This window comes from Dermacentor silvarum, chromosome 8 (assembly GCF_013339745.2).
Source record: "Dermacentor silvarum isolate Dsil-2018 chromosome 8, BIME_Dsil_1.4, whole genome shotgun sequence".
In the NCBI taxonomy this organism is placed as follows: Eukaryota; Metazoa; Arthropoda; class Arachnida; order Ixodida; family Ixodidae; genus Dermacentor; species Dermacentor silvarum.
In genome coordinates, this window is record NC_051161.1 from 5071179 (window position 1) to 5088377 (window position 17199).

General features: G+C 43.4%; 1 protein-coding gene across 1 annotated transcript in view; it reads left to right on the plus strand.

Moving 5' to 3' along the window:
• LOC119460541 (arfGAP with SH3 domain, ANK repeat and PH domain-containing protein-like) overlaps positions 1–17199 on the plus strand; it is a 107350-nt gene that overhangs the window by 1206 nt on the left and 88945 nt on the right. The window contains exons 2-9 of the mRNA XM_037721469.2: positions 667–739; positions 1667–1753; positions 5125–5186; positions 5570–5644; positions 5801–5850; positions 6373–6448; positions 6505–6558; positions 14462–14547. Coding sequence (XP_037577397.1) covers positions 667–739; positions 1667–1753; positions 5125–5186; positions 5570–5644; positions 5801–5850; positions 6373–6448; positions 6505–6558; positions 14462–14547 — 563 coding nt within the window. The remainder of the gene's footprint in view (positions 1–666; positions 740–1666; positions 1754–5124; positions 5187–5569; positions 5645–5800; positions 5851–6372; positions 6449–6504; positions 6559–14461; positions 14548–17199) is intronic.

Genomic DNA, 17199 nt, shown 5'->3' on the forward strand with positions numbered 1-17199 from the left:
CTAACGCGTAAATATGTACCACGACCTGGCGCTCGGTTGTAAATATGGGTTCTCATCTCGAAAGCGGGCGCTCCAGAGATTTGCGAGGGTCTCTAGGCGCCCCGTGTGCCCATCACAGCTTGGGTGAAATAGTCGAGCATCTGCTGCTGCTGTGCGAAGCAGACGAGTGCTGCTGTAGGACACCCGTGTACTTAGATTTAGGTGCACGTTAAAGAACCCCAGGTGGTCCAAATTTCCGGAGTCCCCCACTACGGCGTGCCTCATAATCAGAACTGGTTTTGGCACGTAAAACCCCATAATTTAATTTTTAGGGTACCTACCGGTAAAATGTGTATAAAATAGGCGCGCTCCCGGCCTCGTCAACTGCGCTTGGAAGCACAGCCACCCTTTGGGAGGGGAAGTTGGTGGCATGGGACACCGCCAATAAACTCTTTTTTTTTTTTTTTTCGTTTAAATTTGCGTCTTCGTTCCCAGTCAGTGTTGTTCCTGTACGCAGTACAATTGCACCTACTAGCCCTGTTGATTGCTCTGTTAAACAAAAACACTTTAATCATTCATTACGTAACGTAGACATTTGATTTGCATATTGGAATTCCACTGTGAGCATGCTGTTGCTTCTGGAGAAATTAGAAGCAAGAGTTGTAGCATCATGATAATTTTGTGCAGACGCTTGATTTTGATCGAGATGGGCTGACAAAGATGAAAAAGGCTGTGAAAGCAGTTTACAACAGTGGAAACAGTAAGTACACATCACCTCATTTCTGTGCTTAACTTTGTTTTCCATTTAATTTGCCAGTTGTTTTTTTTTTTTATATATAATACGCCATTTAATGCCATTGTTCACTTTTCACGTGCTAGTTTTTTCTGATAACAGAAGTTAATAAGGACTTTGCGAGGATATTCTATTTGTTTTTTATGTCACGCATGTGCAGAACCTGTGTAAAGTTTATCTTGAATATGGAAGTGCTTTACAGATGCAAGAGGAGTCATTTCCCTCGCACTACATTGTTGACATGACCATTGACCACAATTCTGAAAAATCTGAAAATAATGAGGAAAGAGCTCCACGTGGGCAGCTTGCAAATTTCCCGCTTATGGCAATTCAACATGGCAGCAGAGCTGTGCTCTGTTTTTTAGCGTAAGACACTGAAGGGTAGACGCAAAATTTCGGTATATAGTGAGGCAAACCCATTCTCACACATTTAACTATCCTTTACATAGGATTGGTATCATTGTAGTAGTATCAATGTAGTAGTATCTCGGGTAGTTTTTTATTGAGGCCTCTGACATACAGGGGGTTGAGAAGTGGCTCACTCAGAGCTACTCGGCTTTTACAAAAGTTTTGTTTCTTGGTATTTTAATAAGTACATTTGAAGCTGAATATTTAGTTGAGGGCCTACCTGTGTAACAATACATAGCAGATGCAAGGAAAACAAGGGGAATGTGGGAGATGGCGATTCAAGACGATGAGTAACACAAGAACAAGGTGAGAGCAGGAGCCAACGTTTCGACAAGTGGACTTTTCGCCTTGAAGAAGACAAGTCCACTTGTCGAAACGTTGGCTCCTGCTCTCACCTTGTTCTCGTGTTACTCATAGCAGATGCAAGGCTTTTGAACATGCTTCACTCTGTATCACAGTAATAAGTTATTTCTTACTGTCAAATAGCTCATGTCGACAACGAAGTGTACCTTTCAAAGGCTCTCGAAAGGCTGGGTGCCAATGCAGTCACGAAAGATCAAGAGCACGACATTGGTACGTGTACAATTTTTAATAAGCTAATATTTTTTCTTCTCGGCAAACACACCTTTTTTCATCACCTAGGCTTTATCATTCTTTTAACCCCACAAAGCCCTAACACCAATCCACATAACAAAAAATTAAAACACCTTGTTCACATTTATTTCTGGCCATAGAGAGTGTACGTGTATGAAGAAATCAGTGAAATAATGTCAAAATTCATTACTCCAGTAATTACTTACTAATTACTACTTGATTTGCCGAACGATTTATTACTGAGAACTCCCTTTGGCATATCAGAAACGCTAGTGCGGGCTCTGATTGGGTTTCCAGCATTTAAAGGAGAGTATTCAGCATGTCACAAATGACACATTGGGCTTTGTGGGGTTAAAAGTGTACTTTGAAATACAAAAAAGTTGTTATATGATGTTCAACTTTTTGTAATGCACTCGCCTCAACCAAATTTCCTGTGCCTTAAATACTGAAAAATAAGAACTTAATCATCAAAGTGCAGTTACTACAGTTACTTCTTGCAAAAATAGGTGTTTAAACCTTGTGTTTCTCATAAAACAGTTGCAAATTAATTTCCAAAGTTGTTTTTAACTTTTTACTTTATTTTCGTGGTTTATAAAATGATGCTTAATTCAGTGTTCAGTCATTGTTATCATTGCATTTTTACTATTTGGTTGATGTAATTGTTTGTTGTTTTTTGAACAATGTAAATGGAGGGCTCGACAGTGAATGGAATGACAGCTGAATGAACGAGTGATGCCTTAATATCACAATGTGAGTTTTATGTGTCGCCATAGCTACAGTTCTAGCCATCAAGTATGGGCATTGACCACTCCATCGATACATCACAAACACATTTAAGCATTAATTACTTGCGGACAGCATTAAACTGGCTTCAAACAAGCTATTTTACACTAGCATTGAACATTGCCAGTCTCTCAGTCTCCTGGAGTCTTGTGCCTTTCAGGACCTCCAATCCTAAAAGCAAGTACCATTATTTGTCACTGATCATCAAGCGACAGGTTAGGTAAAAAAAGAAAGAGCAAATACTATCAGGATATTCTCCAAAATCAACGAGCCTGCGAACTCAGTGCCATGCTTCCGAGGGACTAGCTTGCTTGGACATTGAACTGCGCCTGAGGAAAGACGGGTGGCTCTGGCACATTAGTTGCAATGAATGCAGCCAGAGTGCCAAGGATGGAGGGGCATATCTTAAAAGAGCTACGGTATTTCAGCACACACCTTGACGTTACTCTCAAATCAAATGCAAGTTTTATTGAGCGTTGTCAGTTGAACTGTACATATAGAGGGTGACCCTGCTGACTTTAGTCAAGGTTTGTGATTGTTGGCAGTCACATTATTCTTTGTATTTTGCTTAATTGCATAATTAGTCAAGGTTAATTAACCATCTTTGTAAGTATTAACTTGAGGGCAAAACTTCCAATCTGTGGGGATGCTTGACTCTCGCGCATCTCCTATAATCCGGCTTGCCCGTGTAGCTCGGCACCGCTGGCGGTCGGTGTAGTTGAAGATTAGTACGAGAGCAGGTGCGAATGTTGTGCTGCTAATGCCAGCTAATGACGGCGTTACTCAGGCGTGAAAGAGAGTAGCCTGTTCCTCTTTGGCTTGGGGTCGGCTAGCTGCATGGACGTTTAACGGCCGGCCAGCTGTGCTTGCCAGCCATTCGCAGGACTGTCTTGCGAAAGGCTTAGGAGCAGGAAACCGGAATGGACGAACACGATTGTTCGAACGCGCCACCATTCACGTGACCATACACGCAAACTATTAGGGTTTAGCGTCCATCATGGGAGTGAACATATTCGCTCGCTATCCGATCATGGTGAGTCGGACTTCCTCGATTTGTCGGGCACCCATTGGCATGTTCTATCAGTAATAATTCGGCTGGCTAGATTGGCGTATAAAAGGTGCAATAAGTGCCCTTGTGATTCTCTGCACTACTGTGTTGTCGTTCGTTTGCCTGAAGGGCATGTTTCAAACCCCACAAATGGGATTCTAGGAAACATCCAATTTGGTAGTTTTTACTATATATGAAAAAAAAGAAAGCATGTCGCATGCCCACTTTTGTGCTACAATTGCAGTGCTCTCAAACGGGCCAAGTATGAGCGAGCAGCACATTTGACCTGCTGTGCTGCCGTTTAAAAAAGGGCAGGGCAGTGATTTGGTATTACAATTTACAGCATTGATATGCTTCCCTCACGGCACTTCATGATAGTGATAGGCAGACCAGGCTAAGTGCGCTGTTCGTTCATATGCGGCATGCTTGAGAGCACTGCAATGGCAGCGCACATGCAGGTGTGTCGCATGTTCTTTTTCTTCATATTCTGATCGATTTCTTTAGGATACAGAAAAAATCAACACCCCTTTCTTAAAGACAGGTGGTTGAACGCGAAGCTTTCTCCCATGCAAACTGAGTCCAACGGCCACGCAACGAACCCAAGAAATGCTGAGCGACCCGATGCGATGCATATGTTATTTGATTGCTTGTTTAGGATTGTATTTTTTTCAACTTTGAAGTTGAATGAAGACACATTTTGTTAAGTTGCATAGCCTTTATTTTATATCATGTAGCCGTTGATTACACGCACACACTCACACTTTCATGGACTGCATGCCGTTGTCGATACACAGGATCGGCCTTACGGGCACGATCGCGCTCGCCTTTACGTTCGCATACGGGAGCCTCTTCTTTTGCCTTGTGCTGCACCTGCGGCCTATCCATGGTGACGGCCTGGAATGCATTGTGTGACGCGCGTAATTCAATGGAGATATATACAGTTTGTCTGGGTAGCGTGGCGTTGCAGTTCCCATTGTTCTTATCGGTACAAGTGCGAATGTAAACTGTAGTGTTCTACGATACCTATGTTGTGCGCCGTTGTTGTGTGGTGTGTGCAGATAGTTCCTTGGGTAAGTTGGCTTTCCTGCAGTGCATTCTCGGCGCTCACGGACGAAACAGTGAGACATAGTAAGCTTCGCTTTAAAAACTGATTACAGAAGTAAGAAATCTAGAAGCTTATGAATTAAATGTTTTCTGGAGCACCCTAGAACTTTCTCATTTGAAATTTTGCCCTAAAGTTAATACTTGCAAAGGTGGTAAATAATATTGGCTAATTATGCAATTAAGCAGAATACAAGAAATAGTGCAACTTGCTCCATTGCACATAATATGCATTTGGTCACATCCTCCTAGAGTGCTTTGGCATATTTTTCAACCTTGGCTAAAGTTAGCTGGGACACCCTATGTATCAAGTGATTTCCCACTATATTCTAGTTCAAGCTATGGGCAGGTATCTTGTTTGTGCTCAATCCTGCATCACAGGCAGTGTCATGATGCAGCCTTGGTCCCTTTTTTTTAGGTGCTGCATTTCTCAAGTTCTCAGTGGTTACGAAAGAGCTTTCTGCCCTTATGAAAACACTGGTAAGATTTTTATGTGCATGATACTACTAGTGACTGTGGTGTGGTATTTAGAATGAAGTGACTATGTGGTTTCTTATTTTTCCTTCTTTGTGCGCTATGCATCATGAACATGACTGATGCAGTACTTAAATTTTCTTTGCAGTTGTCTTTATTACTGTCACACTCTTTCATGTGGTTCAGTGTGGCCTGATTCTATTTATGTTTCTGGCTGCTGAAATGCACAATTTCAAGAAATGTCACTGCAGACCATGCGTTTTATTATTTACATGCACAGCTACAAATATTTAAAAAAACAAAACAATGTGCAATGCGTGTGCCGCTGGTATGGTATGACGTTAGTAGGCATTACTGAATGCAAATTCAATGTTTTCTGTTTGTTGCAGATGCAAAGCTTACACAATATTATTATGTTTCCCCTGGATAACTTGTTAAAAGGCGACTTAAAAGGCGTAAAAGGAGTAAGTACTTATAGAGATGGCTTTCATCATAAAAGACTGCTTGTGCCAAATGTGTTTGACTTAATACAGCTAAGGTTTGCTGGATGGTTCTGCTTGAGCGAGCTACTTCTCATTTTATTGTGCGCACATGTGATGTTTTGGTTATCAAAATTCCAGGACCTCAAAAGGCCATTTGACAAGGCATCTCGAGATTACGAAGCCAAGTCGTAAGTTCATAGCAAAGTCACTGATCTTATGCAGCATAAATTGTAGGCAGTATAGCACTTCAATATTTTAAAAGCACTTAAAAATATATTACGTTTAATTTTCATTATCCCTGATACTATAGAGGTATTTGCACTGTAAAAGTCGCCAAGAGCACATGGACAGCATTTAGTGTTTGCGCATAACTTGATTTGCCTCGTCCTCGCATTTTTAGTAACACCTGCAGCGTAACTGTATAACTACGAAAGAACAACCAGCGTCTAAAGCATCCTTGCTGGTCAATTAGCGGATACTGCTTTAGGTGCTGTCTTTCAGCTGCAAGCATTCCTCTGTGCATGTTGTGTCTGTAGCAGTTAATTCCGAGATTTATAAGCAGCCCACTCAGTTGTTAGCAAGTGTGTGTGACAATGTTCGCCTGTGCTGCAATGAAAATGCCCTTCTCTCTGTTTGTGCATTGTTGCACATGTGTCTATGTTTCAGCGCTGCGCTTTTTGTAGGTGATGATATTTTCCTTTCGTCATCAGGTCTAAAATAGAGAAAGAGAAGAAACAGCAGGCCAAAGAAGCTGGCCTAATCAGGACGGAGATATCACCAGCCGAGGTATGGACTCCCGTATTGCCCTGCCCATTTTTCATGCATGTGATTTTTCTCAACAGATTGCTGATGAAATGGAGAAAGAGAGGAAAATGTTCCAGCTGCAGATGTGTGAGGTGAGGAGCATTTGTCAGTGTATAAGATTTTAGGAATTTGACTGCAGGACCACTCTGGTTGGCTTTTATCGAGGATATTTGCTTGCCATATTGTACACCTTTGGCTAAATAAGTTTGAACACTGTGATGTTCCAACTTATGTGGCAGAACCTCCAGAATCTGCACACATCTAGTCTCCTGTTCTGGTTGGCTTCCCTGGCATTGCTTCTCTTGCTCGCATAGTAGTCAAACCTATTAAATTTGTTGCTTATTCATAAATACTGTAGTCTAAAGATTAAGCACAGGCTAAGCAAGACAGGTTAAGTCTATATAAATGATTTCTAATGAAACTTTTTTTTGAATATATTTTTTTGTGAGCCATGTCATTGACTCGTTATGTGTGCTTCAAGCCCATCACTAGTGCTGAGTTATTTCATGCAAGACAGGTGGTGTGTTTCTCAATGCCACTTGCAGGCGAGCATAAAATGAAGCATGTGACCGTGGACTGGTGATTAGGCTGGAGGAGTGCAGCCATGTTTCAGCTTCCACAGCTGCTTTTATTTTAATCTGTATGTGATTAGAATGTTCTTGATGTTCATATATGTGAGACCAACTTTCACCGCCTGTTCATTCCACCAACTCGCACAGCCATGTGGCGTTTCATTTTCTTGCCATACCCACCAAGTTTTATGATTTTATTGTAAAGTGTGCGGGGTCTCAAACATGCTCTTAAGACAAAGGAATGACAACACAGTAGTGCAAACAATCTACAGGGCATTTATTGTGCCTTTTATACACCAATCTAGCCAGCCAAATTACTATCAATAGAACATGTTGATGGGCACTGATGAATTGAGGAAGTCTAACTCACTGCGACAGGATTTTGAGCGAATATGTTTGCCCCTATGCTGGACACCAACACCTAATCGTTTGCGTGTACGGTCACGCAAACGATTGTGCGTTCAAACGATTGTGTTCGTCCATTCCGGTGCCCCGTTCTGAAGCATCTCGCGTGCCAGTCCTGCAGAGAGTGCCGACAGGCACGCGACAAGTCTGCCTGCTCCACGGATCCGAAGCCAAAAAGGAAGAGGCTACTTCCTTTTGCGCCCGAGTAAGCCCGCTGTTAGGTTGTGTTAGCAGCGCAACACTCACGCCATCTCTTGTACTATTCTGCAACTACACCGATTGCTGACAGCACTTAGCTACGCAGAGGAGCTGGATTACAGGAGGGGCGAGAGCAATGCTGGGAAAACAGCTTAACGGGATGTGAGAGAGTTGGGCGTCCCCACAAGTGCCCAATTTTCCACACATTTTTACGAGTACCTAATGGACACCTATAGTTTAAAGATTTTTGATGTTCTGTGTTCATAACTCCCAAATGCGATGAGTGTTGGTTGATGGAATCGCTATGACTGCTGCACCTTGCCTATTTGCAGTGCCATGCTGGCAACACTGAATGTGTTGGCTTGTATCTAAATCTAAAGCCAACAATAATTTACAGAAACATAAGTGCTTGCCTTTGCTAACCATATCCTTCATGTATCTTGTGCATTACTGCCAAAGCTTTGGCACATGATTTGAGATTTTAGTAAGGTTAATAAGACACATACCTAGTTCTGTGCCTTCATGTCAAAAAAGACATTGGAGCAGTTACTAGTTGCAAGGTGTGCGACAAAGGACTTCCTTAAAAAGGTCAAAGCTGCAACGACTGTAGAGCTAGCCCAGCCCTCAACATCCAAGGTGTAATGAGTTTGCTGTGCCGGTATTATGAGGTGTTTGTTATGCATTTCACATAACCAAAGTTTCTGAGCAATAAAACGGTATGTTATTTTTTTATGCAATTGTAGTATTTTTTGGCATTTCTTGTAATATTTTAAGCGGTGTGGGGTTGGTAGGTATGTCATGCAAATAAATTTTGAAGAACTAGTGGCACAAAATTTAGCAAGTTAAATTGCAGGTATTGTTCAGCTCGGGCTGTACATGTGGGTACCCGTTCGTGAGTATTAACATTATACAGAGGCTAGAACATAATCTAATTTTAAAGACCATGCAGGTGACTGACTTTAAGTGGAACACCTTGCAATCTCAGTGACATGCCCTGAAGGCATCCTGTGATGTCGGCATGATGTCCAGTCTTACTCGTTGTTGGGCACACATGGAAATATGGTACTTGGGCTAGCTTCAGTCATTAACTGAAGCCAGAACTGTTCAGTCATTAACAGAACCTTTTGTTGAACCTGTGCTCTTGCTTTGACTGTGGAAGGTCGATGCAGCGGATACGAAGAAATTCCAGACACTTACCAGTACGATCTTGTGGACTGTTATGTCCTCGCTCGGAATTGATGGTGCTGTCGAGTATACTTCTAACTTTATAATTGATGCAGCTTCCAAGTGTATCCCCCAAACAAGTGGACTTTGTAGCAAACGCCGTGTTCCGTGGTGGAATGAACAATGTCGGAACGCGCGTAGGCAGCAGAACAAAGCATGGAGGCAGCTTCGCGATTCCCCTACTGCTGAAAACCTTGTCAACTTTAAGAAAATCAAGTCCCAAGGTAGGAGAATGCGCAGACAAGCTAGGAGAGACAGCTGGCAAAAATTCTTATCAAGCATCAATTCATAACGGATGAGGCCAAGGTTTAGAACAGAGTCAATAGAGTAAGAGGACGACAAACACATCCGCCTCCCCTGGTACACACGCAGGGAGACAGCCTGGAGGACCAAGCGAACCATCTGGGTGCACATTTTGAACATGTGTCCAGTTCATCACACTATTCTCCAGCATTTAAAAGATACAAATCAGCAATAGAAAAACAAAAACTAGACCGAAAGAGCACCGGAAACGAGCCATATAACCTACCTTTCTCCCTAACAGAGCTGCTTGCATCACTCACGTGTTGCAACCAATCTGCCCCAGGCTCTGACCGCATACTATACGAAATGTTGAAGAACCTGCCCCCTGAAACGAAGAAAACCATTCTCTGTCTCTATAACTCTATCTGGACCTCCGGCGAGATTCCCTCTGCCTGGAAAGCGGCCATGGTGATCCATATCCTGAAGCAGGGCAAGGATCCATCGTCCGTATCGAGTTACCGGCCCATAGCTCTAACAAGCTGCCTCTGCAAAGCTTTCGAGAAAATGATAAACCGCCGTCTGATACATTTCCTAGAATCAAACAAGCTGCTTGACCCATACCAGTGCGGTTTTCGCAAGGGTCGATCCACCACTGACCATTTGATACGTATTGAGGCACAGATACGTGAAGCTTTTGTTCACAAACAATTCTTTTTATCTGTGTTCCTAGACATGGAAAAGGCCTACGACACCACATGGCTGTTTGGTATATTGAGAGACCTCTCCCACTTTGGTATACGTGGTAATATGTTAAATGTCATTGAAAGTTACCTGCTGAATCGCACATTCCATGTTCGGGTTGGCAGTGCTTTATCACGACCTTTTGTGCAAGAAACTGGAGTGCCACAGGGTGGGGTGCTCAGATGCACTCTCTTCATTATAAAAATGAATTCTTTGCGTCTATACATTCCACGCAACATGTTTTATTCAACGTATGTCGATGATGTACAGATTGAATTTAAATCGTGCAACCTTGCAATCTGTGAGCGGCAGGTTCAACTTGGTCTGAACCAGGTGGCTAACTATGCAGACGAGAATGGATTCTGCCTAAATCCACAAAAGAGCACCTGCGTCCTCTTTTCTAGAAAGAGAGGACTGTACCCCGACCCCGACATTGACCTGCAAGGACAGCGTCTACCTGTAAAAACGGAACATAAATTCTTAGGCATAATTCTTGACATAAAGCTAACATTCATACCACAGCTAAAACATCTAAAAAACAAGTGCATGAAAACAATGAATATTTTTAAAGTGTTGTCACGCACTACATGGGGTAGTGACAGAAAGTGTCTTGCTAAATTTGTATAAAAGCCTCATACAAACACGCCTAGACTACAGGGCCATAATTTATCAGTCAGCCATCCCAACCGCGTTGAAAATGCTGGATCCCGTCCACCATCTAGGTATTTGCTTGTCTACAGGTGCATTTAGGACAAGCCCTGTAGATAGCCTTTACGTCGAATCCAATGAGTGGTCACTCCACTTGCAGAGGACCTACACAGCTTTCATGCATTTCCTTAGAGTGAATGGTAACAGTCAACATCCCACATATTCCACTGTAAGTGATTTGTCCAGCTCCCACCTCTTTCATAACCGGCCTGCAGTAAGAGGGCCCTTCTCGTTGCGTGTGAGAAGTCTGGCCGAGGAAATGGATGTCCCACTCTTTGAACATCGTCTAATGACACCCACTATAGAGGTCCCACCGTGGCAGTGGCAGATTGTAGACTGATTTGTCTTTTTTACATGTTACCAAGCACGCCCCGGTTACACACATTCAAATGCACTTCCTTGAACTGCAGCATAAATACTCCTGTCCGGAATTTTACACCGACGCATCAAAGTCTCATGCTGGCATCTCTTATGCAGCGGTTGGTCCATCATTTTCAGATGCCGACGCCCTGCACCCCCAAACGAGCATTTTTACAGCAGAGGCTTATGCAATACTGTCGGCTCTTAAATACATCAAAGAATCAAAAATACCAAAAGCAATCATCTACTCAGACTCGCTGAGCGTAGTAAAAGCCTTAAAATCTCTTAAAAGGCACAAAAATCCTGTAATAGTATCGCTTTATTCGCTCGCATGTAATATTTATGCGTCCGGGCAGCATGTTGTGGTGTGCTGGGTGCCAGGACACTGAGACATCGAGGGAAATGTACTGGCAGACCAGCTTGCCACATCCATCGAGGCAAAAGCTGGCAACAGATCTATGCCCGTTCCTGTTCCCGATATGAAGTGTGGGGTCTCACATGTGCTCTTGGGACAAAGGAACGACAACACAGTAGTGCAAATAATCAAAAGGGCATTTATTGCACCTTTCATACACTAATGCACACTAGCCGAATTACTACCAATAGAACACTCACATGGGCGCGCGACAAATCAAGGCAGTCCGACTCACTGCGACCCGATAGCGAGCGAATACGTTCGCCCCATGCTATGACACCATCGCCTAGTCGTTCACGTGTACAGTCACGCGAACGGTGGCACGCTCGAACGATCCGTGTTCGTCCATACCGGTGCCCCGTTTCGAGCCACGCGAGACGTCTCGCGAAGCGTGGATCGGCGCACGCGCGTGACGACCGCGTCGCTCACCGATCCCAACCCAAAGAGGAAGCACCCTCGACCTTGCTCTCCCAAGTCACCCAGCCGTTCGGCGGCGCTAGCATCGCGACACTCGTGCCATCTCCCGGAATGCGCCGCAACCACCACGACCGCTGCCGGGCTTAGCCACGCGGAGAAGCCGGACTACAGGAGACATGCGGGGAAAACAACATCAGGGGACGCGTGAGAGTCGCGCATCCCCACATCCCCCCAACTTTAAATCACTACACATACTCCGGCGAAAAATGTCCTCGCGCATTCCCCACAGAAGCCATATCTACGTAAGAGACTTCGAGTCCACTGGCAACGTTTTTGGGATGCCCAGACTCGTAACAAACTCCATTTAATCAAGCCTCGCTTAGGGAACTGGCCATCGACCACGAAATCTAGAAGAAATGATGTCCTATTCTGTAGGCTCAGAATAGGACACACTTACGGCACACACAATTACCTGTTGTCTGGAGGCGAACCCCCGACCTGTACTAGATGTGGGGAGGCACTTACAGTACCTCACATCTTAGTACAGTGTCCACTAATACAACCTGAAAGGAAAGAGCACTTTGTTCAAGCCTTTAGAGAGAATATACCGCTCCACCCAGCGATGTTTTTACATAATGACCCGGTATTTCAGCACGATTCAGTTTTAACCTTTTTAAACGACATCGACATTTTGAAAGTTTTTCGCCCGAGAGATTCGTAGCGGCATCCTCTTCCAGAGGACGCTGCTGCGACAGCATGTTTGAAATGCACTCTCCTCCAGGCCCTTGCTTCTAAGGGTCTCTGTGAGGCAGTAGTGCCTTGTATCGCTTCAAACTTTTTATACTATATTATATTCATTGCGCCCCTATCACGTCATTGTCATGATTTTATTAATTTTGTCTGTTTTACGCACCTTTAGTGCGCAGGCCCCTTTACAGCCACCCTACACCTACCCACTGTCATTGATCACACCATTGCTCACTTAGTACACCACGTCTTGGCACTCTTTGGCCATAACTGGCCCTTGCGCCACAAAACAATATATATCATCATCATATGTCATCATCCCTTGTTTCCTTTATGGTGGCCTTGTGAGGGGACAGAAAGGAACCTGGAGAGCAACTAGTTTGGCTGCACAGAAAACAGTTTATAAAGTGGTCTGGCCTTCTGTGGCAGTGTGGACACGAGCATCAGAAGTTTGTGCTATCGTGTGATCAGCTGCTTTGTTAGAAGGTGCTCTGCAATGTCACCTGTCGTCTTATCACTCTTCCAAATCAAAACCACACACAGCAGAAGGGAAGGTTTTGCATACACTGTGAAGAAAAACTCTTGTCGTGTCAGTACCACTTAAAAGCTACCGGCCATGCCTGTGCATGCTGCATTATGCATCTTCCCTGCCCATTTTTTGTTTTTTTTTTGTTTCTTTCACCAGATCAATGTTATCACACTTAAAGAGTTTCAAAATAGCTTCATGTGTTTCAGATGTTACACAAAAATTAGTACGGTATAGACAATGCTACTTGCATGCATGAGTACTCTGCCAATAAATAACGCATGTGACTTCATTGCTGTGTCACACAAAATGGTGCTGTACTGTGCAGTTACGGTGTAATATTTTTGTTTTAAATGTTCTAAAATTATTTTGCATAGTATTCTAAAAATTCACCTCTTGTACGGAGGTGAGGGAGTTGCAAGGAGTCCAATGCAGCCATTAAATCAAAATGTTTGCCTCTGGGGTTGCCCATAATAAATGCAAACAGTCAATAAAGATAGATTGATAAATTGATCTAGGAATCTCGCAGCATGTGTTTTATGCTAAGAGGCAGTTTAGTTGCGTAGAGTGGCGTTAAGTTGGGTAGAGACTCCAGCAGCTGCTGCTTATGGCGCGGCCGTGTGAGCCCTATCTTGAAAGCAATCTGCGATGTAGAGGGTGTTGAGGCGCACCGAGGGCTGACAGCTTCATGTGCGCTTTAGCACCCATACGCTTGCGTGTCACTCGCGTTCATGAAGTGGTATGTCACAAACGTTTTTACATACGTTATTGTTGGTTAACTACTGTTTACTATACATAAATGGGACACTTTATGTGATGGGAGCTAGTACCATATTTCCACTGTGGTGACACTCCCGTGCTTGTGAAATCACTTGTTTCCTGTAAAATTGACACTTTCGATGTGCTCCTGCACTGATCTATCACTGCTGCTTGACTTGATATTTACCATTGAAACGGATCTGGCAAAGCAAATCATAGACAGTGTATGGAGGTGTTTCTTAAGCAAAGCTTTGTTTGTTCTATTTTTATAGTACACAGGCAATGTCTGTGCAGCCTCTGTGTGAAACTTATTGATTAGTAGCATCTAGAATAGCATAACTTTCAAAGTATTATGTGGTCATTCCTGCGAATCGGGTATCAGTTCTCAATGGTTGGCAGCAGTGGACAGACAAGTGAAGACAGCTCCTGAGCATATGTAGGCAGCTCACCTACAAATAATCAAGCTCCATGCCTCTCACTTCACTGTTAAGGACATCATGGTAAACTGCTGTTGTGACACCCTCTTTGTACTATGATGAAAGGCAAGTTTTGTTAGTACCTAATCAAAGAGTGTTGCTTTTAGAGAAGGATGCTCTTGCAGACCAGTGGTAGCACAGCCAATGGTGACTTTATTCAAAGTTAGGTCTCACCCAACACTTGGTATATGTTCAATCCTGCAGTACCTCATCAAAGTGAATGAAATCAAGACCAAGAAAGGAGTGGAACTATTGCAACACCTAGTTGAGTTCTACCATGCGCAGAACAAGTGAGTATTGGTCAAGAGAGATTGGTTAGTCATAGCTGGTGAAGAACATACATGATAGCATTGATGGACAAGACATATATAACGTACACAAACAACTAAATTGTTTCTTGTTTACACAGCATAAATACAAGCTTGCATTTTATGAACAGACAACCACATAAGGTGCCTGTCAATGTGGAGTAGTAGATAATGGGGTGTGTTCATGGTTCATAAGATACAAATGAGCATGCAGAAAGAAACAGTACAAATCGAACAACATACAAGTGCTGGACTTTCAACTGAAGAATTTATTCGTGCAGTGTAGTATGTAAACATGCATAAAGTATGCACATTGGAAGGTTGAAGAGCCCTTGGCAACAAACGAAACAACACAACAGTGCACATATACGAAGAGGGCATTTTTTGCTCTGATATGGTAATGCCAGCTAGATGAAATTCAAGGAATGGTTCCTCAGTGGCCCTGCTGAAGAATAGATGATTTGACACGCCACGTAAAGACACCGAGTGAATTTTGCTCATGCTGGACTCTGAAGCCTAGTTCTTTTGCGGGAGCAGTCCCACAAATGGAAGCCTGAATGAATTTGTTTGCCAGTGCTGTGCTCCAAAGTTGGACGGGAAGCCTTCTGCAGCATACTCCTGCAAAGTGCACCAACGAGCGCACAGTCAGTCTATGCATGCTGATGACCGCTAGCCAAAGAGGTAGAAGCAACTTCTTCTTGCACCTCCATGCTGTGTGGTGCTAGCATAGGCGTGCTTGTGCCATCTCTTGTAGTAGAACACCAGCTCCCACCACTGTCTGTGTCATGCACCAGGATGCAAGAATTGTGCATACCCGCTGTACTCCTTCACCTAGCATGGCCATTCAGTGCATTTGAGCTTACAAAAATATAATCTGCAGGAACTGCAGTTTCTTTTCATGCAAACCGGTTGATCTTTGGCCGACAAAGTTTTCTTTATAACGTATTTGCACAAATATTACGCGAGCTTTCTTTTCTTCCCCCCCCCCCCCCCTCAAAATTTTCAGTCAAAGAACACGCTTCACGCTATGTTCGGGTTCGGGACACGTGTAATCGTAACTTATTTTTTCTTTTTGGGAAAGACTGAAAGTCCCTCCTGACGTTATATTTATGGTTGCATTATTTACGTGCAAATACGGTAGATGTGAAATGATATTGACCTCTTCTCAGGAAATCTGATATTTATGGCCGAGTATCTTAGTGTTTGTGAAGAGCAAGGCTAGATTAGTTGAAGGTGCTTATTTGACGGATGCTGCATTTGACGCTGCTTTAGTATGCGGCACTGCACCCACAAGCAATCTAGGCCTCCTGCATGGACAGGCACTCGCTTGGCTTCCTTACATGGTGTGTCAAATGATTCCTCAGTGTGGCCCATTGTGTAGGAGCTTCATCTTGACAGACACCACTCTTGACAAGTACTAATATATAGTATTCAGCTGTAAAGATAAGATTTCCCCAGAAGTCGTTGGGCCTTTTCATATTAGTAAAGAAAAGAAAAACTCTTGGTCAAACATCAATTGGTTTGCATAAAAGAAAATGTTGATTCTGTAGATGATAGTTTGGTTGCACTGAATGACGATGTGCAAGTCATGGCTCATGTATACATGTTGCCGCCTTATCTGCTGTGAAATATTACCAAGTTGCCGAAGTAGCAGTCTTAATTTCTGCTCATTATGTTCGCTGGCAGAAAGGAAGGTTTTTATGCCTGCTGTAACACTGCAAATGTTTTGTGGGTAGAGGACCCATAGGTTGGAGCCAGCTGATGCAAGAGTGTCACAGGAGGTGGTAGCTGGGCGAGGCCTTCATCCTGCAGTGGACATCATTTTTTTTTCTTTGTAGAATCAATTCATTTCTGTGGCACATTATTAGCCTCACTTGCTTTTGCGCCATTAAAGCCCACATTTCCGTATAATGTAAATGCAGTTGCCCTGTCTTGCTCTATTCTTATTAACCGTCGGTCCTTGCTTGCAATACTCTGCAGTTTTTTGTGTACAAATATTTCTATAGATACTGATGTTATGATGCTTCTACAGGTGGTAGAGTGTATATAAAAAAAATAGAGCGTCTTTTTCAGTTGGTAACAGCATAGAAAAAAAATCTGAAATATTAATAAAAAGAAAAGTTATGGGGGAGGGGGGGGGGAGGGGGCTCCTCAATTTACACTTTAGAGATACATATGAAAGCATGGGTGATGTCCTTTTTGGTGTGTCTATATACGATTAGTTTATTTTACTCTGTTGTTTGCGGGTGCAGTCTGTCGTGTCTATTCTATATGGTTCATTCCTAAACACCAAACACGGCAACCACCGATTGCAGTTCATGCCACCTATATAAGTGCCACATGAGTCGCACCTGGTGCATACAGAGGCATCTAGTGAAGTAGCAGACACAATATTTTATTTACTGTGCCGTGCACCCACGAAGACTTCGCATCCATTCTTTTTGGTTGTCTCATTTTTTATGTTCGTATATAATGTAATAGGGGGATACTGCACTAGAAACACACGGACAACAGAAGTAAAAGTGGACAGGACACCCGCAGTCCTGTCCACTTCTACTGTGCGCGTCCTGCCCACTCCTACTTCTGTTGTCCGTGTGTTTCTAGCGCAGTATCCCCTTATTACAAGGTGAACAT